The sequence below is a fragment of the Silurus aristotelis genome, assembly GCF_946808225.1.
Source record: "Silurus aristotelis genome assembly, chromosome: 16".
In the NCBI taxonomy this organism is placed as follows: Eukaryota; Metazoa; Chordata; class Actinopteri; order Siluriformes; family Siluridae; genus Silurus; species Silurus aristotelis.
In genome coordinates, this window is record NC_139589.1 from 1451186 (window position 1) to 1478973 (window position 27788).

Consider the following 27788-nt stretch of genomic DNA (forward strand, 5'->3'; position numbering starts at 1 on the left):
GGATGATCGTTTTGGTCACAAATTCACTTACAAGGACAAACTTTTTAAAAAAAAGCTGGACTTCGTGATGAAAAGTCGGCAAAACAGTTTTCATGCTTTTTTATAAACTATTTGTACTTTTGCTTGTAGACGTGGAGTCAGAATGTTAGTATTAAGAGGAGGATTGATTCGTGTAGGACACCACTGAAGGACTAGTGGTGAAATCCCGGGTCCTCAACTGTTTGTTACAGTATATAGTGTGACATGTGATGCGATTTGTGATGTGATTTGAAGTCTCATTAAAAAATTATTCTTAAACAAAATGTACAAGTTGCGAAGACAAATATAATAAATTATAAATTGTGTTTCTTATAAGTAAACAGTTTTTTTTTTCAACAATCCGTTGCTTTATTGGATCAGATCAGTGTTGTGCCTGATGAAGGGTATGTTTGTGTACAAGATGAAGAGGAAGTGAAGCCTGTCACATCAAGTCGAAACCCCCTGAAAATGGCCACTCCATGTTCTCGTTGGTGTAGAAATATAAATGCGGAGAGACGATCGCACCGTGACATACGACAAGAAAAATAACAAACAATCGCGTCTTATCTTTTAATGCTCAGCCTCCTGGGTGCGCTTGCGCGAGGCCCGTCGTCGTGCACCTCCTCGGTTCCTCTGCTCGCCTTATCAGGGAAAACCACAAGGGAGTCGCCCGCCATCATGCACGCAGTAACACACAACTCAACCCGGCTCACTCATCGCTTTGTACTCCTTCTTTCCAAAAAACGAATAGCTGTTTGTCTCAAAGATGAAGCTTCTTCGCTTTGTGCTTGACTTCGGTAATGAATAATTAGTGTTACGTTCTTTTTTTTTTTTTTACCTGAGCAGGTGAAGGAGACACTTCATCACCACCAGTAAAATCCCAGAGTAAAAACTTTACAGAGTGATTGCCGCAATATGTCTTCTGACTCTTTGGAACATGCTGTGTCTCAATTTTTCTGTTTTTTTGTATAATGTCTGAATGCTGTCTAACCTCAGTGCATGCCAAGGTCAGAGATCATACACTGTACTGTAGTGTTCTGCAAGGCCTGCTTTATTATTACCCAATTTGGTGCCGTGACCCGGATGCCGTGACCATCACTTCCTGGTGAGTTGTATTATTATTTATGAGCCCATTGAAGCACCAAAAGCTTTCAGATTCGAGTGTATCTCTCCTCTAAGATCCTCTTTAAAGTGTAAATATACATTACTGTCAAGAAGCCATGAATGTCACTTTTTATAAACCTATCTGTACATGTAAGGGTTAACGGCCGCCTTCACTGAAAGCCCAGCTTCGGCTTTGATCAGGATTGTTTTCCCCTTTGCTTTCGTTCTCTGCCTTCCATAACAGATCATCTTTGTCTCCCTCATGCATAAACACAAGCCTGACCAATTGAAAAGGCATTCTTTATGGAACAAAGTCACTGCACTTCACAGAGTCTGGAATTCACAGACACGAAGGTATATGATTAGATAATGGTTCCTCACAAAATACAGAAAATAGACCATAACATTTAACCCTGTTCCACATTTATTCCCAATTAGCTGTGATAATAACTTCCAATATTTTGAGGAGATGTTCCACTAGATTTTGTGGAGATTTATTTAGCCACAAGGAGGTGTGTTAGTAAAGTCACGTACTGTAGGGAAGGTGAGGAGGTTCCTGGGGTGCAGTCAGTGTTTACATTCACCCCAAAGGTTTTCAATAGAGTTCAGAGCTGGAGATCTTCCACCCCAACCCATTTCATCATGAAGATAGCTTCAGGGGCACTGTCATGCTGGAACAGGTTTTGGCCATCTAGTTTATAAAGCCAAGGGGAAATTTAACGCTTCCAAGACGTTCAATACAATTGTGTACCTTTGTGGTTTGGAGAAAAAACACATATGGTTGGAAAAGGCAGGTGTCTTGATACCTTTGTATGTCTTGTGTGATCTGTGTTCTGAAATACATATATGCAGAAAGGTTCATGTAGCTAGCACGATGCCATTCAAGCAGACCATGTTCTTTCTCAGTCAGGCAGAAGGGTTTTGGAGGAGCATCAACTGTTGATGGAGTTGTCAAGAAACACTTGAGATGTTTCCAGCATTGCCCTCATTTCCAACATGTAGATATTTGACTGGATTAATCCACTGCATTTGAAAACAGGAGCATTTGGATTTCATGCTAATTTGCATTACATAGCAATACCAATGCTAAGGGAGGAGAATGTGTTCTTTTCCTCACTATTCTCCTCAGCTTTCTTTATTATATCAAGGGTCTTTACAAAAAAATAAAATAAAAATTGTCTCTGATAATTTAATACATTTTTATTTTTAGTCTTATTAGTATTCTTTTTTTTAACCCCAAAACATTGTATAAATGAGCATAAACGTAATGTGCTATTCGTGTTTTTTTTCCTCGGTTCTCCTCGTCCTTCATTCATCCGCAGTTCAGCAGGCTGTAACAGGGAGTTCAATACGAATCGTATTTTTTGACAGTTTGTACGTCTTTCAATGCAATCAGACCTCGTCTGCTTGAGGAAATGAAGTTGCATCCTGCTTTAATCAAATGCACAATAGGCTTCTGGCTGCCAAAACCACAATCAGTTCCACGGCAGGGGTCAGTCTCAGGGCGGTACAGACGCCGCTCGGGGACCCGATGCTTATCATTTTCTCATCACACTGTGAGGACAACTTCTTACATCACCGAACATCTGGATAACTCAAGTACTGGGCTTTAGAAGAACATGGTTCACTTAAAATCTCTATCACATATACAGTGCTGTTGTGGGTAAATGTCTCAGGAGATTACTGTAAAAGTGAGAGGATAGATAATATCTCAGATGTTACACAAATCCAGCCAGAAATGCACTTTACATTTATGGCATTTGTCAGACTTGGAATATTCTCATTTATACAGGGGAGAGCTGAGGGTCTTGCTCAAGAGCATAGAAATGGCAGCTTGGTGGAGCTGGGATTTGACCTTACAACCTTCCAAACAGAAGTTCAACATCCTAACCCCTAAACTACCACTTCCCACTTCAGTGCTCAGGTATTAAGTCATTGATTTTCTGGAATTATTTCAGTACCATGTTTTTTGTCAGCTTTTCTGTTTCGCTTGAAAACATCATTCAGTCATTGTTTGTTTGCTGTATATGCTGTTAATGTAATAGGAGTATCATAGGTCATTTGCTAGTGAATATGTACGCCCTGAAGCTTGAGGAAAACCAAGGTATGAGAACGCTTCTAGAGAAAAATATGAAGACTTTCAGAGAATTTTTCAGAGAAATACTTCAAAATGGTAAATTTTAAATGAGAACACTTCTAGAGAACAACTGAGGCATGAAAAAAGTGCCATTAGCACACTCTCCATAACAAATGAGGCATAAGAATGCTTCTAGAGAAAATGTGGGGCATGAAAACAAAACTAGAGGAAAACTAAGGTGTGAATTCAACAGTTGTGTGAGAACACCTTTAGAGAAAATATAAGTAGTAAGAATGCTTCTTGAGGTAAACTTAACAATGACAACGGTTCTAGAACAAAAATGTAGCATTATAACCTGGAAAAAGTGAAACATGATAATCATTTTAGAGGCATGTGAAAATCTTTAGAGAGAAAAACAGAAGTGAGAATGTTCCTAGAGGAGAGACTGTGACGTGAGAACACTCTCTCCAGAAAAAGCAAGGCATAAGAACACTTCGAGAAGAACACTAAGTTGTGAGAACACTTCTAAAAGTAAACATAAGCATTTGAGAACTTGAGATGTGAGAACACTAAAGTGAAACATGAAAATCTTTAGAGGCAAATTGAGGCATATGAAATCTTTTGGAGAAAAAAAGAAACACGACGGCATGAGAACGTTCTCTTGAGGGAAACTGAAGCATTAGAATGCTCCTCATGAAAAACTTATGGATGAGAACACTTCTAGAGGAAAACTAAGTTTAAACACTTCTAGAATAAATTTAAAGCATTTGACACACATTTACAGGTGAACTTTGGAACATTTTAAAGTTAAACTGAAGGATGCGAAAAACTTTAAAGAGAAAAGTGAGAACATTTCTAGAGAAGTGATTCTGGCATGAGAACACTCTCTCCAGACAAAGTGAGGCATAAAAACACTCCTAGAGAAAACTAACGCAGAAAAACATGAGAAAATTCTCTCGAGGGAAACTCAAGCATGAAGACGCGACACTGAAGCATGAGAACACCTTTAGAGAAAAACTGAGGATTGAGAACGCTTCTAGATGTATACTAGGCATGAAAACACTTAATATTTGCATATTACGCTCTAATTTGGTGCATACTTTTCCTTTTTTATTTTTCATACAATTATTGTTATTGTCACAACGAAGCAGATGGTGCGGTTTGTCATTTCTTCCCTGCAGGAACAGCGTTTATTTCTTGCTGCAGCTTTATAATAAATATCCTTTACATTGGCTGCCTTCCTATTTGCAAACAAACACTTCAGCGATGCATTGGTAAAAAAAACACATCTGCCGTTATCTTGCCTTCGCATTACCTTTCAGCGCTTTCACAATTAATTACATTTGTCAGGGAGGGTAAATCGGCTACATTTCCCTTTCGCTCTGTGTGCCTGACCTTTCCAGAGAGTTGGTGAGTGCTAAGCTCGATAGGCGTCTGTGTCCACGTCGTAAAAATTATGCAAACAGCGGATCATCAGCGTCACTCGGCCAATTTGGGTGACATAAAGCCCGCCTGTGGCTTTATGAAAATAAATAAATAAATAGTGATTGTGTTCACAGGAGTGAGTTCCATCCCCACCTCATCTCTCTCACCTACTAAAGCTGAGAAAACCAAATCTCTGAGAAACAAATAATCCTCATCCTTCTGTTCGCCTTAAGCCAAGAGAACAATTCCGAAATCTTGAAATCGCTGAAGCGCTCTACACAACACAACTGTAATCGCTTACCATCAGCACAATAGAGGTGGCGGTGTACGTGCATTACAATGTGCTACATGTTCCGCAAATCTCTCACAAGCACAAAAGCGGTCTCTGATCGCAAAACACGGGAAAATAAATGATAAAAAAAATAAAATTATCTAGAGAAAACATGAGCACTGAATATTGTCTGTTCTACAAACTTGAGCTGTTTGACCCAAACCTGACGATATGCTTTCCATGGGTTGGATTATGTGAGTTTCAAATGTATTAAACACCTTTTGGGACGCTGACTGCACCCCAGGCCTTCTACTTTTGCACCTACATCAGTATTTAACTTTACTAACTTTACTTCACCTTTGAAGCTGAATGAATCTTCACAAATTTCCATAAAATCTGTTGGAACGTCTTCCCAGACGAGTGGAGCTTATTATAACTACATGTGGAATGGGATGTTCAAAATAAAAGCGCGTAACAAATGTGAGCAGCGGATTATTGAATGTTCTACAAACAAATTTTGAGGCCATTTATGGCAAAAACTTTTATCTAGAGCAACTTATAAGTATCTCGTTCATACAACTGAGAAGTTAAAGGGTTAAGGGCCTTGCTGAAGGGCCCAGCAGGAGCAGTTTGGTGGTGGGGGTGATTTAAACTCCTGACCTTCTGATCAGAAGTCCAACATCGTAACCACTAAGTTACCCTTCCTACCACCTAGAATAATAATGTAGCTACATTTTCCAGCTGCACATCAGTTGGAAATCCAGTCATGTTTGTTTGTTTCAGGGTTTTTTTTAATGGTCCAGACCCATATGAGTTTGACATGAGAAATATTGTATTTTCATAATAAGCCACATTGTAACTTATACATTATTACATACTTATATATATATATATTATACCGTACCGTATCTCTCACAAATAAACAGATGATGAACTGGATTCAGAGATCTGCTGCGCATGACAAATCTGATTTCTCCTCCTACTCATGCTGGCTGATTCTTATTGGCTAAAGCATTCTTGTTTCCGACTTTTGATGGGATTTAATGCTACAGGATCCACCGGCAAGAAAATCAAACATTTGAAAATCTCACAATGTCGTCACTGAATTGTTCACATGACATGAACAGTAACTAGTGGATGCGAGTACAGATTAATCCCCATAGTCCTTTATGGTGCTTTAAACAATTTCCCTCATTAGACAAAGAACAATTGACTCCCTCAAGTGTAGTCCTTATTACTAACCTAAACAACTTCTAAACAGAAGCATTCACGCCATGTGTATGGGGAAAGTGTCTTTTCTTCCCACATCCTCTACAACTTCCTGTAACATCTCCCAATCCTTCCATCTCTGATGACTCAGAGGATCTAAAAAGAAAAAAAAGGGTAGAACCTAATCATATAATGTTGCTTTAGATTTTGATATTTGCTGCAGTTTGTTAGTTGGTTGTTTGGATTTTTAAGGGCAATTATAACATGAGAACATTAAAGTGAGGGATTGCAACACAAGCCTAGGTATTAAAAGGCTTTTAAAAGGAAAACTGAGGCATGAAAATAGTTCTAGAGAAAAATCTGAAGCATGGGAAAACGTAAAATTTTTTTTTGAAGATTTCTAGGGGAAAACTAAGGCATTGCAATGCTTCTAGAAAACAACTTCTATTTAGGAACGCTTCTAGGGGGAACTGGAGAAATGGTGTTGCTTCTGGGAAAAAAAACGGAGACAGGAGAAGGCTTCTAGAGGAAAATGAGCTATAAGCTTCTAGAGGGGATTAAAAAAATAAAAAAAAGAACAACCAGTGCGCTTCTAAAGAAGGTGTTTCTAGAGGACAACTAAGGCCAAAAAGCAGAAAAAAAACCTGAGGTATGAGAACATTTCTAGGGGTGAACTGATTCACGTATCTAGAAAAACATGTCCCACTCCTTCTATCTCAGTAGTTTCAGAGGATTAAACATTTCTTGCTGGTGTACGAGGTGAAGGAAGAGCTCCATCAAACTCAAAAGTAAACTATTCCAAAGTTTCTTTCACACTTGAGTGGAGATAAAGATCATTGAGGAGGAAGAGGAGTTGGAAGAGGAGGAGGTATGCCGGGACTTCAGCAATATACTTAATTGAATAAATAAAGTACACCAGTGTGTTCAAGCTGCCAACAAACAAACAGCGTCCCTGTGTGAATCGCCGTCATCCATAAGCAAGGATTAATACAGCGCCTCCGACTGTAGCACTCTGTCCCAGACAGTATGGTGTTCTGCCTCTCCATCTGGTCATAAATCAGCCGAGCTAATAACAGTTCACTAAACAGAAGCTCCTTCTCATTTTTCTCGTACACTTTTCAATCTAAAAAGAAAGCAAGAGTAGCATCTAATCAGATAATGTTGCCCTTTATTCAGATATTTGCTGCAGTTTGTTGTTTGCTAGTATTAATTAAAAGCAAAAACTTTAAAGTGTGGCATGACAACACAATCTGAGGGATAAGAACACTTCTAAAGAAAACCTGAGGCATACAAATGGTTGTAGGGAAAATCTGAGCCATGAGAATGCTTCTAGAGGAAAATAACAGAGGCATGAATACAGTTAAAGAAATGAAATTTCTTTAGGAATACTGAGGTATGAGAATGTTTCTAGAGGAAATCAAAGACATGGCACTGCTTCTAAGAAAAATGAGACCGGAGAATCCGGAACACTGAGAGATAAGAATGAAGCATCATAATGCTTCTCAAGAAAAAAGGAGGGCGGAAGAACCTTTCTAGAAAAAAAATAACCCACAAGGGGTATGAGAACACTTCTAGGAATAAAACAGAGTATGGTAATGTTTCTAGAGGAAATCTAAGGCATAAGAACACTGCTAGTGAAAAGTAAAAGGTATGGCAATGTTTATAGAAAAAAAAAAAATCCAAAAAGCAGAAGACCCCTTCTAGAGGAAAACTGAGGTACAGTAATTCCCGCACAACCGTAAATCACAAGCCAGATATCATCCTCCCACACACTTTAAACACACAGAAAACATTTTTTCAAGAATATAGCGAGATAAATTTAGTGTAAATTGGTAGAAATACAGTTTACTGTATCACATTTCTAGTGAGTACATGTGCTGTACAGTATACAGTTCTGTAGTAGTGAAGACTATGCATAGTTTCTCTGCTTGTTTATTGGTTAAAGTGTCCTATGACATTAAAAAAGGGGCTGAGACAAACTAATTATGAGGCAAATGCAATTCCGCAATAAACCTGGGGCACGAGATTCGAACCGCAGTAAAGCGGGCGATCACTGTATAAGAATGGTTCTAGAAGGGGGGCTTATTGCTTCTAAAAAACAGTAGGGCAGGAAAACCCATCTGGAGGAAAACAGAGGCATGTGAATGCTTCTAGAAAGAAAATAGTTATGGAAAAATGGAGCATTGGTATGTTTCTAGAGAAAACTGTGGCAGGAGAACACACACACACAAAAAAAAAATAGGCAGGAAAATGTTTCAAGAGCGGGGGATTTATGTATAAGAATGATTCTTGAGGAAAAAACCCTGAAGCATCATAAATGCGGAGGGGGAGGGGGATGGGGGGGGGTGTGTGTTGGGGGGACTAATTTTTAAAAGCTAGTTCTAAAAAGAGAACTAAACCATGAGAACACTTCTGGTCAGTGGGGATACAGGTACTGCATGAGAAAATTACTTGAAAAACGGAGCATGGCAAAGTTTCTAGAGAAATATTAAGAATGATTCCCCAGAAAAAAAGAAAAGAAAAAAAAAAAAAGACTGGGAAAAAAATCTAAAAAATGAACCCTTTTAGAAAACAAACAATAAAAAAAAAAAAAAAAAGCAAAAGTAAAATCTAAGCAGGCAGGGTTTCTATTTGCTATAATTTGCCCTTATTATTATTATTATTATTATTATTATTATTATTATTATCATTCGTAGTGGTAATAGTCTTTTAAAAACTGTTAACTGGGAACAAAGGTTTTTCTGAATCCCTACACTTCTTTGACTCCGAGGAAGTCAATTGAACCAATTACACAACAGTCTATACAGAGCACTGTGCAGTCTTCCACAAGATTAGCACAGCTTTAATGTTTCTGTAGAACAGTCATGTCAATGATGGATTACACGTAAGGGATGTTTGGGACGTTGCCCACAAACCTCTACGTCCCAGGAGCCTCGAGTCGTAGCTTTTTATTTTATTTTGTGTACAAAAAAATACATGGTGGGAATAATATCAGTGGTGTACCTAGCCATCTTATATACGTTTTTATAATTCATGCAGTTGTTTAGCTACATATAGAGCGGAAAATTGAGAAGAAATGAGAGCGTGAATATCGTTTCTGAAACATTAATACTGAGGCTCCTGCTTTAACAGCTCTAGATTTACGTATGTAACCCTGGTTCCCTGAGGAAACGAGACGCTGCGTCGAAACACTCAGGCGCGTTCCCAAAGCGTTTCGATGCAGCTCGAGTTCCTGAAAGGGAACCATCATCATCATCATCATCATCATCATCATCATCATCACCATTGCGACTTAGCTAACACCAGCTAGTTACAAAGCGACTCCTTCTGTACCTCATTATTTCTACTTATTGCGCTTTGTTACATTTCTTCCATCCCATTTCTTGAACATCTTGTACACTTGCCTTCACTCTTGCGGCTAAAATGTTTTCATAGCTACAGTATATTGCCAAAAGTATTCAGACACCTGACTTTTTCACCATTATTACGAACTTGGAGGCACAAAATTGTATAGCATGAAATTTTCCCTTCAGTTCAACTATTAGACTCAAACCTGTTCCTGAAGGTCTTCTATACATGTGTTGGTGTGGAAGATTTCCTGCTTTAAACCCTATTGAACACCTTTGAGTTGAATGTAAATGCTGACTGCACCCGAGGCCTCCTCAGCTCACTAACATCAGTACCTGATTTTACTAACACCCTTGTAGCTTAAAGAATCTCCACAAAATCTAGTGGAACATCTTCCCAGATTACAGCAAATGGGGACTAAATGTGGAATGGGATGTTCAGAAAGATGCACATACCAATCTTATGATTAGGTGTCCACAATCATTTGTTATCCATTCATCCGGTTACAGTTTTTTATTATTTTTGGTAGGTCTATGAGAATTAATTTAACAAATGTGAATAATTAGATAACAATTTGACACTTCGTTCCTCAACGCCGTGGACGTCACGGCTCAGATTCAGTGGACCAACCGGAGATGAAATAGCTAGCGAGCTCAGATATACGAGCGTAAAAAAAGTGGGAATAAAATGTGTGAATTTTGATCCAGTGCGAGATCAGAGAGTGCAGGTGTTTCAGTGAGGAATGAAAATCAGGGTCCTCTGTGGCATTGTGTATTCGGTGCCACTCTCTGCCGCTAATTCCATGTATCATTCAATGCTGGATGTGAAGCTGGAGATTTCAAACACTCCCCTTGTATTACTGATTCCTGCTCGCACTTCTTTGTAGCTCGGTTCCTCAGTGGAAGGAATATTCGTCTTCGGGCAAAAAAACCCACACACTACTGATATAAAAGCATAAATTGAAAAGATCAAATGTTTCTATCATGAAAGCCATAGTCTTTTCAATAATGACCCTGACCCCCAGCTTCAGCTCCAGCTCCAGCCCTGGCACAAGATCTCACAAAATGGTGTAAAGAAACCGTTTATCAGTAACTCAACACCTGTGGAAGATTCTAGAAGAATGCTGGAGAACGGCGTTCCTCGCTCGGGAGGATCCTCATGAGTACCTTGTTTAATTTATGCCAAAGCAAGCCGAATCTGTTCTGGCAGCATAAGCCTTCATCCATTAGGCACTTCATAAAGTAATGAGAATTGATGGAGCAAAGAAACTCTGGCGTCATGAAGAACAACAACGCTGCTGCAGAAACAGTACAAATTAGTAATTACAACCTTCGTTAATAAGCTCAACCCGAGAGCTTTGCTTCTTTCTGCTTCTTTTTTTTTTTTATCTCGCCGAACGTCAGCACTGAGATGAAAACACACAAGCTCTTGCCAAACCCTCAACAATCGCCCGCTGTGCCAAGGATACAAGTCTCACCGGGACAGACAAAATTTGAGTGGTTCTGCCTGCAGGCTTTTCTAAGCTAGAGCAAATTCAATTTCCTAGTTGGACAAGGAGGTTGTGCTTCATTACTGCTCTTTGATGGAGAAACGCTGAGCATCCGGGGAAATATATCGGCCCCTGGAGCGTGCAGATGCTGATCTCAAAGCGCCACGGGGGCTAAACAGACATTCAGAATTCTCTCAACACATCAGCAGGCAAGCGAACTGAGGCTTGCTAACCGAAGTGGAGTCCAGATTTGGAACCACATCATTTCTGAGCATCCGGTTCTGCTAGCTAGAGTTGTGTAGAATCAAAGATCGACACAAAATACGAACGTTAGCTAAATGTCTGACTATCTTGAGATTCTTTTTACAATCATGAAAAACAAATTTCCCTTGACTTAATATTCGAATCGCCAATTATCTGTAAATCTATAAGATAAATCTATAAGATTAGATAAACCTTTATTCGACCTACAGTTGGGAAATTTCCATGTTACGGCCGCAAGAAATGTGCAAATATATACAGTAAATAGAAAAGAAAAAACCCAACAATAATAGGAGTTACACTATGAAACAAACAAATTGCATATACACACAAAAAAACGTAAAAACACGACGTGCCAAAAAAATACGTGAAAAGGCGTTGAAACGTAAATGGTTGCTGCTGCAATAGGCTGCCACTGGGGCGGCGCCATCTTGAATTATACCTGACTGTAAAATTGCTATGTGCTTCATGACGTTGCCATGCTGGAGCAGGTTTGGGTTTCGTAGTTTAAAAAAATATCTGATACATTTGTGAGACTTCAAGTTTGTTGGAACAGTTTCAGGGTTTCAGGGGATTCAGTGATCTGCTGCGCATCACTGGATGTTTTTTTAAAATGTAGACGCCACTTGTGATCAATGTTACGTTCAGGGTTATTAAGCAGAGCCCGTGTTTTGCAAGCGATAGGGAAGATATTCCGTCATGCCACAATTCTATTTATTAATTTTAATCCATTTTCCTTCACCCAACACACATTCCTGTAACTTCCTGTCTACCAAGGACACATCACGCCTGGACTCTACAGCTGATTGGTTACGTTTGTGGCATTTAGCAGATGCCCTTATCCAGAGCGAGCACCAAACTGAGCAATTCAAAAGAAAGTAATTATCTTCATATTGGCCTGAACCATGTGCTGATTTTTGTACTGAATCACCTCACGCTTCAGGTTCACACTTCAGGTCTCCTTATGTTGCATAAAAATACATTGAGAAAATTTTCAATGAGGGAAAACTCCATAGAAACTTCTGTCACGAAATCTAGCATACGCTACACTATACTACCAAAAGTATTGGAACACCTGACTTTTCCACCCATATGCGGTTCTTCCCCAAACCACACACAATTGTACAGGACGTCTTTGGATGCAGGAGGATGAAATTTTCTCTTCACTTGAACTGGGAGACCCAAACATGTTCCAGCATGACAATCCACAAAACCAGCTCCATGAAGATCTGCTTGACATGGGTTGGATTTAGTGGAAGATCTCCTGCTATAGAAATCCAACCTTATTAAACACCTTTGGAATGAATGTGAACACTGACTGCACCCCCAGACCTCCTCACCTTCATCAGTACCTGATCTTCACAAAATCTAGTGGAACATCTTCCCAGAATAGTGGAAGCTATTATAACAACAAATGGAGACTGAATATGGAATTGGATGTTCAAAAAAGCACATACAAACCCTTTGGTCAGGTGTCTGGAAAGTTTTCTCCATATAACTTAGTGTTATACTGAGAAACAGATTTCAGCTGAGCCCTTAAACAGATTTATTTATTTATTTATTGAGAAAAAGCTTTAGCAACATTTAAATCTAAAAAATATCAACTTTACCAGCTTTTAAACTAAGCAATGAAAAAAAATGATGCATTGTTCAATTAAAAGTCAACTAGTGATTTATTAGTATCTTCCAAGAATTCTAACAACTTAAAACAACTAGAACATGAGGAACCACATTTGGCTGGAAAAGTCGGGTGTCCGAATACTTTTGGCAGCTCGATCTGTAAACCTGCAAATCAATTATCCTGTTTAAAGATGATGTAATAATTTCTGTAATAAAGGGGTTCAAAAACGTTGACGTGTGTGTGTGTGTGTGTGTGTGTGTGTGTGTGTGTGTGTGTGTGTGTGTGTGTGTGTGTGCGTGTGTGTGTGTGTGTTTAAGTGAGATACTTGTATATTTGATGCGCATTTATCTGAAACTCCCAAACTTCTTTTTTTCTCATAAATCATCATTTTATACTTTTTTTCGTTTTGGTTTTTCTTTCTAAGAGCCCTCTGATCAATAACGCTGTGCCAGACGCTCGCCATAAAATTGATGAGTCATCTTGAGCGAATGCCTTTAGCTACAGCATGAGCAAACGAAAACACCCATTAGCATCAAAAAGGTGAATCCGAGAGAATGAAGGTCTGTTTCTTCTCACTGCATATTGAGTTTTTCTTTAGTATCTGAACTTTTTTTGTCTCAGATGAACAACAAAGAACAGTCGGAAAAATCGAATAAAAAAAAAAAAAAAGACTAACAAACACAAGATTGTTCCTCCTGAGTCAAACACTGTGTCCATCCGAACCTCGGGAACGTGAGCCCGTGGAGGAACCGCGCACCTTCTAAAAATAGCTTTCCTGACATATCTGGGGAAATTGAATTGCTGAACAAACACCCTCCCCCCTCCCCCCTCCACTCCCAGCAGCCTGCTTTACCGAGGCGTATGATGAAGTGAGTGGCACTTTGCTATTGCGGAGTTTCGAGTGGTTGTCATCATACTTCACTACAGCTTCCCCGAGTTGGACCGCACACTCTACCACCCATCCAGTGCACACCAGACTGTGACACAAGAGAGCGAATTTATCGTCTGTCCCGCTTGTTCAAGTCGTGTCTCAGTTCTTCTCGAAATCCAGTTTCCTACTCCTACTCTGTGTAGATCACATTATAGGGACAACAGTTTGCGGACACCTGACTAGATTTGTACATCCTGTTCCAACTTTGCTGTTATAATAACCTCCGCTCTTCTGGGAAGATGTTCCACTAGATTTTGCTTATGGAGATTTATTCAGACACAAGGGTGTTAGAAAAGTCAGGTACATATGTAGGTGTAAAAGTAAGGAGGCCTGGGATGCAGTCAGATCTTCATGGAGTTGAAACAGTGTTTGCTCTCCTAGTTCAAGTGACTAAAATGCTCGAATCCTCGATTGCTCAGCTGCATGAGGGCGTCTGCTGGAAATGTTGGGAGATGGTAACTTAGTGGGTAAGGGGTTGGTTTTTGAGGTCTTTGGATCTGAAGGTCGTCAGTTCAAATCCCAGCCATGCCAATCTGCCAATTCTGGGTTCCTGAGCAAGGCCCTTACCCCAATAGCTGCTCAGTTGTACGAATGAATTCTTTTGTCTTTGTGTAGTTACAGAAACATTTCAGATGCAAGAGTAAGAAATGGGCATTTATTGGAAGAAATGTACCAAAACACAATAAGGGTAATAATATAGCAGGAGAACGTCCGCACAAATTTATGTGAACTGTAAGTCCTTTTGTTTTTCTTCAACACCTTAATGGTCAATTAAAAAAAAAACTAAACACAAAAAAAAAAAAAAAAACAACAGAAAAAAAAACCCATGTGATCTACACCGTAATTGTCTTCTTTCTCGTACAGGACAGCGCCCTCTAAGGTCTGCCAGGGTGACCTGCAGTGCCTCAATGTATTGCTTTCTGAAGAAGAATAAAATAAATACAGCCGGTACTGGATGCAGGGCTTATTTCTGGTCCTGAAAAAATCTAAGCGGATCATCCAAAAAGCTTAAAGCCATTTTGAAGAAGGACCACATATGCCACAGGTGTCCGAATACTTTTGGCAGTACAGTGTGTCACGTATCTGTAAACCATTTCTTCTGTTTAAAGAAAATTTCATAATTCCTAAAAAGGTTTTCCGAACACCTTTAGAAAATAAAAAGCCTGAATGGTGCAGTAATATTACACATCGGTTCTTTAAAAAATTATGCCTTATATGACATCACAGGGGAATATACATGATATAATGGTATATTTCCTTCCATTTTGAATTATTTTTTGATAAAAAACTGAGTTATAAATCACACCAGAGTATCACGGATTGTCTTATTACAAGCACAGAAACGGCAACCTAAAGTGGGCAACCTAAAAGAGGCCACGCCCCTTAGAATAAAAATAATCAATTCTTTGCGTTTGAGAAGTCGGCTCAGAGTTTGCCATGCTGTTCTGCTCGCTGTGTTTGTAAATTGTGATTGTTATCCTTCCTGGCGACTCGAAACCAGTTCTCATGCACACGGATCACGTTTTATCGTCTAACCGACCAGTGGATGTTTTTTGTGTTTCGCACCATCCTGTATTGAAGCGGTAGCTTGTGTAAAAATCCTAAAATAAGGTTCTCTTGACCTCGTATCTGCATGAATTTACACACGACTGGCTGATAATCACCTGAGCGTATTAATATGCTCCTATTACGTGTATATAAGATTAGTATAAAACACTGCGGTGAATTTCAATTCATCTGTTTCTTGTTTAGATAAAAAAAAAAAAAAAAAAAAGCCACTTAACCATGTTTGTAATTTTCCTTATTTACACCAAAGCTCCTTCTAATGATTATATTGAGGAAAATAACTGCAGGAGCTCAAGGCAAGAGGAAAAGAACAGACTGTGTTTGATGAAGACAAGATTTTATTGGTTTTTTACGCCGCGTGTCTCGTGTTCCTTAAACTCGCTCCTAGTATTTCTTAATTCTGTGGTGTCTGATAATCTGGAAACACCTTGGAAAAAAAAAAAACGTATCAAATATTAATCGTTATGATGGAAGGGAAGATTATGAAGCCTATTCCCAGACATTCCGAACATTTCAAGCAGCAAATTGGTCCTCTTGCGTGATTAACCACAGAGTACTGAAGCTCTTCAAAGCAATAGCATTCCCTGAGCCATCTTCTCCTCTCTGCCTGTAAAGTTTTGGAAAGTTTGACTTCCAAACCCCACTGTACCCGCACCTCGGAACATTTACCAGCAGCCAGACACGATCTGCTTGTTTCTCATGGTTCAAATGTTTTACCATGAGTTCGGTGTGGAGAACTTCAGCAGTTCGAAGATTAATCCTGAGCCGTATATATGTGTCTGGAGGTTCTTTACCCGTTTCCAAGTTCTCCAGTTTCTGTTTACTTTCACAACCTAGGCAGATAACCTGGAATAAATTGCACTTAGATGTGAATGTGTTTTGGTGGATCCATGTGATGGACTGGAATTGCGTCTGGGATGAATTCTCCCTCCCTTCTGGTGTTCTTCTGGATTGGCTCAGGGTCCACTGATAAAGTGGTTAGATGAATGAGTGAAGATGCCACCCATACTGTATGTGTGAGAAAGTGTGTGTGTGTGTGTGTGTGTGTGTGGTAAAACCCCGAAGTCGTTGCGACATGCTGGTACTGAGATTCCACCTCAGCGTTCCTTGTGACATAAATTTCCATAATGGCTTGTGATGGTATCAAGGAGGTGGTACTGCGATGAGAGCAGACAGCACGAGTTAACAGTTCCTTTACTGATATAAATGGAGCTGCCAGAATCTGGAAAACCAAGATGCAGGGCTAATAGTTTATCCTGGAAAGCCTTTCATCCGAGCAAATGTGGAGGAGAAATACCTACAGCTTTTATTTCTTCACAGTTATGGCCTTCTGATTTCATACAGATGTGAGGAAAACTAAAATTATTAGCACAGGAAAAATGGGACTGGATGATGAGAAGAGATTCCTTTGAGTGAGTAAGAATTAATGATCAGTTTCTGGCTATAAATGAGACAATCAGAAGTAATGGTGCGATTCATACTGTCCTTTTTACAGACGTGTCTGTTTTGATGTCGAAGCTGAAAGGAATAAATATCTACTTCTTTGTCCACTTGTCTTTACTACTCTGCTGTTTTTGATGGGAACTCTCTACCTTTGTAGTCTCAGGATTAAATGACTTTTAACAAACCACAACAGAGGACCTTCTACAAAACCCACTGGCTCCATCGAATAGAAATCCAAAGTCCTCAGTTGTGGAGGACTGTAGTGTGGCACCTCACCCTGCTGCATTATCGTTCTCATCTATTTCATTCAACTTCATTTGCATTACTGTTATGCATCATGTAATACTATTTACCGTCACCTTTACAGTACAATAACTGTACAATATTACTCTAGAACCTTACCACTTCATTTCATTTCGTTATTTGCAGTGCTGGTTGAAATGTGATCTGCTAATTTCATTGTGTCTGCACTTGAACCCAATGTAGTACAGAGCAAGATCAATTTGTCTTGGAGTCTAAGTTGGATCCTGTCTTTGGTCAGTTCTGAATTCTCAGAGCTCCTGATATCATTGCACTCAGTACTATTGCATCCTACTTGCACACTACGTATCTTTGCGTATTTTCATTCCTACTGTAATATATACATTCTACTTGTTATCCACTGTCTTCCATAATTTTATAAAAATACCTCATGCTAACATTTCATATATGTAAATAGTCATATAATTCATATAATATATATATATATATACAGTCAACCCCCGATAATTCACAGTTCGGAACAGGGCTCCGTAAATTCGCGGGTTCTCATCAGCAAGTTGCGGATTATCTTACAATTTGTGGGAACCCACAGTGAGACCGAATGTTCAGGAACGTTATGAATCTGCATACAAATTTTTTTTTAAAACACATTATTTTATTATTTATGTGGTAAATAAAGCTTTTATGTCCATTACTTCACATTTTCTGTTGAGTCGGTATTTAACTTACTGACGTAATGTGTAGATGAAGAAAGGTATCATCTAAAATCCAGGGGTTCGTCCAAAATTAGCAGATTTTCGGAACTCGCCTTAGAACGTAACCCCCATGAGTTCCGGTGAACCACTGTATGTATATATATTCATTCACATTCACTTTCTCCCGCTCATCCGTAACTCGGGTCGCGGGGGCAGCAGTCTAAGCAGGTCTCCGCCTTCGAATGCTGCCCAATCCTCACAGCACCGTCCCTTACGGTCCCTCCTGCAGGTGGTGAGCCCACGGGAAGGCGGCCCCACGTCACTCCGACGTCACGGACCTTGATATTTCCCTCGTAAGGGATATGTATGTATATATATATATATATATATATATATATATATATATATATATACACTGTACACACAGACACTTGTACACCCACCTGTAAATAATTACAACTTCCTTATGCCTCTTTATTACTTTTCTCTCAGATTTTTATATTGTTTAATGTTTAATATTTAATATTGCTGTAATTTGCCTGGAGCCTCACTTTTCATTGTACAAACTGCCACTGGCATCTGTGCACATTACAAATAAAACTTAAAACTTAAAACATCCCAATCCCAGTGGTGCCTTCACCCTGCTGAGTTCAAGAGTGTCTGAAATTGATATAACATAAATACCAAAAAAAAAAAAGAAAATTTCCGACGTCTGAATCGAACGCGGATAAGAAGCACAAGCTGCCACATGCTGTTTCTGTGTCAAGATAGCGAGATGATAAACTGCTGCATTATGTCGACTCCAAGGTTGAGTGTAAGTATTCCATCATGGTCAAGGAAGTAGGCGAGGAAGGAAAGCAAATATATCCAGGCGTCAGCTTTTGCACAAATACTCATGATGTCTGTTCCTGCTCATTGCTGATATTTCATAAACCTCCTGACATGCGAGGACATTAAATATTTCATCCCTTCTCTGGCCTTGAGACGCACCCCTATGCTCAGAGCATCACTGGGTAATATTAAGTGACATAAATCTAAAAGAAATCCCTTCCAGCTGCTCATCTGCATCTGTCTATTGCGTTGCCTGGATCTCCACAGATCCCTTGTGCACCTGCTACCCTTCGTGCAGTATTTCATCCTACGCAGGTTGCAGTTATGGCACGTTCTGACGTGTCCTCGGATTAAGGGTTCTGTCCAGTTTTTCTATATAAAGATCGTTTTCTCGTGGATTTTGTATGCAAATAAAATTTGCCCTGGTGTTCGTGATGTTGGGGAAAAAGAAGGAACTTGATCCGTTTATTATCTGACAAAAAAACAAATGATATTTAGACGAGCTTTAGAGCAGCACAGGACCATACAGGATGCAACAGTATTCTATAATATATTAGAAATGTATTCTTTTTATTATTATTATTATTATTATTATTATTATTATTATTATTAAATCCACCGTCCTTTACAATATTACACATAAAAATCCCCCAATTAATGCCAGACCCAGAGCTCCGAATCGATAGTTTTGGAAGATCAGAAGCAGCACCCGGGGTGGAGAAGAAAGACGCAAGTCGAATCAGCTCCCTGTGTGTTAACACAAGGAAAACAATCCACCACTGCGAGCCGAATGAAAGCGGCGTTCTGCCCAGCCACGGCGTGTAATTAAAGAGCCGCAATCGAAGGAACCCCCACTGCGGGAGCACCCATTATTATATTTCCACGCTCACGAACGACGTGCAGAAAAACAACAACAGAAACCCCACCAAACTCATACTCACTATGGTGAAATTCATGACTTTGAGGATCCAGATGGTGAGCGCGAGGTTGACCAGAATGAGAATCATGAGGAGGAGGACGAAGAAGTAAAGGCAACGTTTCCGCCAGCCGTAGATGCCCACTTTGTACACGTGAGGTTTCTCGCTGCTCTGGACATTGTTCCTATGAGTGAACTGTTCTTGGGTCATCTGCAAGAGAACACAAAACAAAAAGAACGTCAGGAGAAACATCAGAGCGACGTCTCACAAGCATGGCGACATGTCAGGACACATCAGGAGTTCAAACGTTTATATATCGTACGTCATCTTGTCAAGGAATTTCGCCGATCTTTGGGTTTCACCAGAGCAGATATTTATTTATTTTAGGCTGATTTGTGACGATTCTTTTTCTATGGTGCTGTTTGTGGGCCAGTGGGATGCAAAAAATGCAGCCAAAAAAATGCAGGATTTCAAGTCGAGGTCATTTTATAGATTATATAAGGAACGTTATTTTTTCTGATGATGAAGTAAGTTTTTAATTAACATTTTAATATTCATTGTGTTCTGCATATTAGGATTTTTTTTATCCATTAATATTTTTTATTTAAATTATTATTTATTATATATTAATTATTTATTTATTTAAATATATTACTTCAATTATTGGTGTCATAATTTGCATAATAACGTTTTGGCAACATAAAAAAAAATCATACTAGGTTAAGAAAAAAAGTTCCTTACATTTCAAAAGAAAAAAAATCTTTTTTAAATTAATTATTTCAATTCAATTTTATTTGTATAGTGTTTTAATAATGTATATTGGGTCAAGGCAGCTTTATATAATGTAAAAAAATATAAAAATAAATAAATCTATTACAATTAAATTAAACTTTTATATTTAAATTGATGTGTATTTCTCCCAGATGAGCAGCCTGGAGTGACTGTGGCAAGGAAAACCTCTTTTAGATAGTATCAGGAAGAAACCTTGAAAGGAACCGGAATCAAAAGTGGAACTCATCCTCATCTGGGTGACACCAAGAGTGTGATTATAAATCATTAAGACTTTAAATACAATGGAGAGTGAAAAATATCATGAACACCAGAGTGTTTGATTAAGTGTAATGTCCTTTGTCCTATACAGTCAGTTGAGGTTGTGGAACCAGGAGCTCCTGAGCAGCTCATAAATCAGCTTAACGTCTGAGATCATTAGAGATTCAACACCAACTCCTCCATGCCAGAGCCTTTAAATGAGCAATGACGGAGAAACAGCAGATGTAGAAGGTTATTTTGCGTATTGATTAAGAGAATGTTTATGCTCATTGTATGAAATCTTCATGAAGCAGGATCCAACTGGAGCTGAAACATCTCTAGATGGTTTGGGAAGAGGTCAGAATATGTTGACGGGGGAAATCGCAATAGGTTGAGAATAAATTCCAAAACATTCATGAAACACAATTTGGATTGTGAAAAAAAAAAATCGAATATATGATATGATGATGAGAAAAAATATTTCGAGGGAAAAACAAGAGATTTTTTTTTTCTAATCAGACTTTTTGAAACACGTTTAGATCGGAACTGGATGTGACTGGACGCGTGATCGGATGTGTTCTGGTCAGCGATCAAAATGGTCCGTGAGCATTCTTTCTAACTGTCTGCACTTATCTCTGAATCTAATCATCTGGTCTGAAAAAACAAACAACAAACGAACAAACAAATAAATAAATGAATCAGAATCTGACTCGGGTTCTGCTGTCAGAAGCTCTCAGAGTCCGAGGCTGTTCCGCCGAAGCCGATCGCGTTTGACAAGCGTCTATTCAGCTCGAAACCAGAACAATTGACACCAGACGCCTCGGTGAAAAGCAACAAAGCAAAATAAAAGGAACAATGAATAATTCTGAATATTATTTCCCTTCTGAACAACCAACAGTGTTTTACATCAACACACATCGCACTGCGGTGTGTGTGATTAATCCGCTGCACACAATTAATCACAACGACACGGTTAGAAAACACAAACACACACACACACACACACACACACACACACACACACACACACACACACACATCGCACAGTGTTGTAACTGCGCTGAGGGAGTGTGTTAATAAATCACGGAGCTGAATGGTGACTCCATCACATCCTCATCTCAACTCCGCTGTAATTCTGTTCCTCCAGAAACCCCTGATTTCACATCACACTTTATTTCATCGAGGAAAATATTTACGGTGTACCAGACTGTTTTTATTCCACAATATATTCAACAATATATTTATTGTATTTTATATATATAATATATATAAATATATATTTCTATTTTATACCCAGTATAAAGAATTTCTCAAGGATTCAACATTTCTTTTTTTTTATTTCCTATTATATTTCCTTCACATATCTTTTGTTATAGAGTGCCATTGAGTGTTATAGAGTATTGTATAGTAAAAGACGGCCTTGGAAAGTACATGTAGCGTATTATTGATTATATTATTGCTGTACAATAATATAGAGAATTAAATAGAGCGTTATAAAGTATTACTTTAAATATTAGAGAGCAATATAGATTAATATAGAGTATAATGTACGGTATTATTGAGCATCATAAAGAATTATAGAGCGTTATATAGCACTGTGTAGTAATATTGAGCCTTATACAGTATTATAGCTTTTCACTGAGAGTATTACTACAGAATAATGTATAGTAATAAAGTATTATAGCATGGTTTTGAGGAATATGGATTGTTATTGAGTATTATAAAGCATTATAGAGTCGTATAAAAGATTTTAGAGTAGTAAAGAATCACAAAGTATTAGGAGCCTTATATTATGATGTGAAGTATTATAGAGACATTTGTATGGTATTACAGAGTATTAACTGCTGGTTTAGACAGTTATGTAGTGTATTATAATGTACAGTAGACACTTGGAGAGAGTATTATAATCTATTATGGACTGGTATAGAGTGCATTGTAAAGTATTAAAGAGTATTACAAAGTGTATAATAGAGTATAATTGTGTATTATAGAGTATTATAAAGTGTATAATTGTGTTATTGTGTGTATAACAGTGTATTATAGAGTATTACAGAGTGTATTATAGAGTATAATTGTGTATAATAGAGAATTATAGAGTGTATTATTGAGTATTATAGATTTTTACTAAGTGTATTATAGAGTGTATAATAGTGGTATAGAGTGTATATTAGAGTAATATAGAGTGTATTATAGAGTGTATATTAGAGTAGTATAGAGTGTATTATAGCGTATTACAGAGTGTATTATAGAGTGTATAATAAAGTAGTATAGAGTGTATTATAGAGTATTACAGAGTGCATTATAGAGTGTATATTAGAGTAGTATAGAGTGTATTATAGCGTATTACAGAGTGTATTATAGAGTGTATAATAAAGTAGTATAGAGTGTATTATAGAGTGTATATTAGAGTAGTATAGAGTGTATTATAGCGTATTACAGAGTGTATTATAGAGTGTATATTAGAGTAATATAGAGTGTATTATAGCGTATTACAAAGTGTATTATAGAGTGTATATTAGAGTAGTATAGAGTGTATTATAGCGTATTACAGAGTGTATTATAGAGTGTATATTAGAGTAGTATAGAGTGTATAATAGAGTAGTATAGAGTGTATTATAGAGTGTATATTGGAGTAATATAGAGTGTATTATAGAGTGTATAATAGTAGTATAGAGTGTATATTAGAGTAATATAGAGTGTATTATAGAGTGTATATTAGAGTAATATAGAGTGTATTATAGCGTATTACAGAGTGTATTATAGAGTGTATATTAGAGTAATATAGAGTGTATTATAGCGTATTACAGAGTGTATTATAGAGTGTATATTAGAGTATTATAGAGTGTATAATAGAGTTGTATAGAGTGTATTATAGCGGATTACAGAGTGTATTATAGAGTGTATAATAGAGTATTATAGAGTGTATTATAGAGTATTACAGAGTGTATTATAGAGTTTATAATAGAGTAGTATAGAGTGTATTATAGAGTGTATATTAGAGTAATATAGAGTGTATTATAGCGTATTACAGAGTGTATTATAGAGTGTATATTAGAGTAATATAGAGTGTATTATAGCGTATTACAGAGTGTATTATAGAGTGTATATTAGAGTATTATAGAGTGTATAATAGAGTTGTATAGGGTGTATTATAGCGGATTACAGAGTGTATTATAGAGTGTATATTAAAGTATTATAGAGTGTATAATAGAGTTGTATAGAGTGTATTATAGCGGATTACAGAGTGTATTATAGAGTGTATATTAAAGTAGTATAGAGTGTATTATAGAGTATTACAGAGTGTATTATAGAGTGTATAATAGAGTAGTATAGAGTGTATTATAGAGTGTATATTAGAGTATTATAGAGTGTATAATAGAGTTGTATAGAGTGTATTATAGAGTATTACAGAGTGTATTATAGAGTGTATAATAGAGTAGTATAGAGTGTATTATAGAGTGTATATTAGAGTATTATAGAGTGTATAATAGAGTTGTATAGAGTGTATTATAGCGGATTACAGAGTGTATTATAGAGTGTATAATAGAGTAGTATAGAGTGTATTATAGAGTGTATATTAGAGTAATATAGAGTGTATTATAGAGTGTATAATAGTAGTATAGAGTGTATATTAGAGTAATATAGAGTGTATTATAGAGTGTATATTAGAGTAATATAGAGTGTATTATAGCGTATTACAGAGTGTATTATAGAGTGTATATTAGAGTAATATAGAGTGTATTATAGCGTATTACAGAGTGTATTATAGAGTGTATATTAGAGTAATATAGAGTGTATTATAGCGTATTACAGAGTGTATTATAGAGTGTATATTAGAGTAGTATAGAGTGTATTATAGCGTATTACAGAGTGTATTATAGAGTGTATAATAGAGTATTATAGAGTTTATTATAGAGTATTACAGAGTGTATTATAGAGTGTATATTAGAGTATTATAGAGTGTATTATAGCGTATTACAGAGTGTATTATAGAGTGTATAATAAAGTAGTATAGAGTGTATTAAAGCGTATTACAGAGTGTATTATAGAGTGTATATTAGAGTATTATAGAGTGCATTATAGCGTATTACAGAGTGTATTATAGAGTGTATATTAGAGTAGTATAGAGTGTATTAAAGCGTATTACAGAGTGTATTATAGAGTGTATATTAGAGTATTATAGAGTGTATTATAGCGTATTACAGAGTGTATTATAGAGTGTATATTAGAGTAGTATAGAGTGTATTATAGCGTATTACAGAGTGTATTATAGAGTGTATAATAGAGTAGTATAGAGTGTATTATAGCGTATTACAGAGTGTATTATAGAGTGTATATTAGAGTAGTATAGAGTGTATTATAGCGTATTACAGAGTGTATTATAGAACCCAGCCATTAGGGGGGCACAAGCCAGTGTACTCTTAGTGCCGGTCCCAAGCCCGGGTAAATGGGGAGGGTTGCGTTAGGAAGGGCATCCAGCGTAAAACATGTGCCAAATCAAATATGCGGATCACAAATGAGAATTTCATACCGGATCGGTCGAGGCCCGGGTTAACAACGACCGCCACAGGTATCGTTAGCCGACAGGGTACCGGTGGAAATTGGGCTACTGTTGGCCGAAGGAGGAGAAGGAGAGGAGGAAGGCGTCTACAGAGACGGCAGGAAAAGGAGCAGTGTAGGAGAGTAGAGGTTCGGGTTGGTACTTTAAATGTTGGTACTATGACGGGTAAAGGGAGAGAGATAGCTGATATGATGGAGAGGAGAAAGGTGGATGTGTTGTGTGTTCAGGAGACCAAGTGGAAAGGGAGTAAGGCCAGGAACATTGGAGGTGGGTTTAAACTGTTTTATCATGGTGTGGATGGGAAGAGAAATGGTGTAGGGGTGATTCTGAAGGAAGAGTACAGTAAGAGTGTAGTGGAGGTGAAGAGAGTTTCTGATAGGGTGATGATCGTGAAGGTGGAAGTTGAAGGGATGATGATAAATGTCATCAGTGCCTATGCTCCACAAGTTGGCTGTGAGATGGAGGAGAAGGAAAGATTCTGGAGTGAATTAGATGAAGTGGTAGATGGTGTACCTAGGAAAGAACGATTGGTGATTGGGGCAGACTTTAATGGGCATGTAGGTGAAGGGAACAGAGGTGATGAGGAGGTGATGGGTAGGTATGGTTTTAAGGAGAGGAATGTGGAAGGGCAGATGGTGGTAGATTTTGCTAAAAGGATGGAAATGGCAGTGGTGAACACGTATTTTAAGAAGAAGGAGGATCATAGGGTGACATATAAGAGTGGAGGAAGGTGCACACAGGTGGATTATCTTCTGTGTAGGAGATGCAACCTGAAGGAGATTGGAGACTGTAAGGTGTTGGCGGGGGACAGTGTAGCTAGACAGCATCGAATGGTGGTCTGTAGGATGGTTTTGGAGGCGAAGAAGAAGAGGAGGAAAGTAAGGTTTGAAAGAAGAATAAGATGGTGGAAACTGAAGGAGGAAGAGTGTAGTGTGAGGTTCAGGGAAGAGGTCAGACAGGGGCTTGGTGGTGGTGAAGAGGTGCCGGATGATTGGGCAACTACCGCAGGAGTGATGAGGGAGGCAGCTAGAAAAGTACTTGGTGTGACATCTGGAAATAGAAAGCAAGACAAGGAGACGTGGTGGTGGAATGAGGAAGTGCAGGAGAGCATTAGGGGAAAGAGATTGGCAAAACAGAAGTGGGATCGACAGAGTGATGAGAAAAGTAGGCAGGAGTACAAGGAGATGCGGCAGCAGGTTAAAAGGGATGTGGCGAAAGCCAAGGAAAAGGCATATGAGGAACTGTATAAGAGGTTGGACACTAAGGAAGGAGAAAAGGATTTATACCGATTGGCCAAGCAGAGGGACCGAGCTGGGAAGGATGTACTGCAAGTTAGAGCAATAAAGGATGGAGAGGGAAATGTGTTGACTAGTGAGGAGAGTGTGTTGAGAAGATGGAGGGAGTATTTTGAGCAGCTGATGAATGAGGAAAATCAGAGAGAGAGAAGGTTGGAGGATGTGGAGTTGGTGAAGCAGGATGTAGATAGGATTAGTAAGGAGGAAGTGAGAGCAGCGATTAAGAGGATGAAGAATGGAAAGTCGGTTGGACCAGATGACATACCGGTAGAAGCGTGGAGATGTTTAGGAGAGATGGCAGTGGAGTTTTTAACCAGATTGTTTAACAGGATTCTGGAAGGGGAGAGGATGCCTGAGGAATGGAGAAGGAGTGTGCTGGTACCGATCTTTAAGCATAAGGGAGATGTGCAAACCTGCAGTAACTACAGGGGAATTAAGTTGATCAGTCACACCATGAAGTTATGGGAAAGAGTAGTGGAAGCCAGGCTGAGAGAAGAGGTGACCATCTGTGAGCAACAGTATGGTTTCATGCCGAGGAAGAGCACCACAGATGCCTTATTTGCTTTGAGGATGTTGATGGAGAAGTATAGAGAAGGACAGAAGGAGCTGCATTGTGTATTTGTGGATTTAGAGAAAGCGTACGACAGGGTGCCGAGAGAGGAGTTGTGGTATTGTATGAGGAAGTCAGGTGTGTCAGAGAAGTATTTGAGGGTGGTGCAGGACATGTATGAGGACAGTGTGACGGCAGTAAAGTGTGCAGTAGGTACGACAGACTGGTTCAGGGTGAAGGTTGGACTACATCAAGGATCGGCCCTGAGCCCTTTCCTGTTTGCAGTGGTGATGGACAGGTTGACGGACGAGGTCAGACAGGAGTCTCCCTGGACTATGATGTTTGCAGATGATATTGTGATTTGTGGTGAGAGTAGAGAGCAGGTTGAGAAGAGCCTGGAGAGGTGGAGATATGCGCTTGAGAGAAGGGGAATGAAAGTCAGTAGGAGTAAGACAGAGTACATGTGTGTGAATGAGAGGGAGGGCAGTGGAGTGATGCGGTTGCAGGGTGAAGAGGTGAAGAAGGTGGAGGAGTTCAGGTACCTGGGGTCAACAGTGCAAAGTAATGGAGAGTGTGTTAGGGAAGTAAAGAAAAGAGTGCAGGCAGGGTGGAGTGGGTGGAGAAGAGTGACAGGAGTGATTTGTGATAGAAGAGTATCTGCAAGAATGAAAGGGAAAGTTTATAGGACTGTGGTGAGACCTGCGATGTTGTATGGATTAGAGACAGTGGCATTGAGTAAAAGACAGGAGGTGGAGCTGGAGGTAGCAGAGCTGAAGATGTTGAGGTTTTCGTTGGGAGTGACGAGGATGGACAAGATTAGAAATGAGTTTATTAGAGGGACAGCACATGTAGGATGTTGTGGTGACAAGGTGAGGGAGGCGAGATT

The 27788-nt window shown here is 38.6% G+C and overlaps 1 protein-coding gene across 4 annotated transcripts in view; it reads right to left on the minus strand.

Annotated features, from left to right (window-relative positions):
* The window catches only part of sgcd (sarcoglycan, delta (dystrophin-associated glycoprotein)), a 171171-nt gene that overhangs the window by 49123 nt on the left and 94260 nt on the right, over positions 1-27788 (minus strand). For all 4 annotated transcript variants that reach the window (XM_083564419.1, XM_083564420.1, XM_083564417.1 and 1 more), the window contains exon 2: positions 19492-19677. In XM_083564419.1, coding sequence (XP_083420545.1) covers positions 19492-19677 — 186 coding nt within the window. The remainder of the gene's footprint in view (positions 1-19491; positions 19678-27788) is intronic.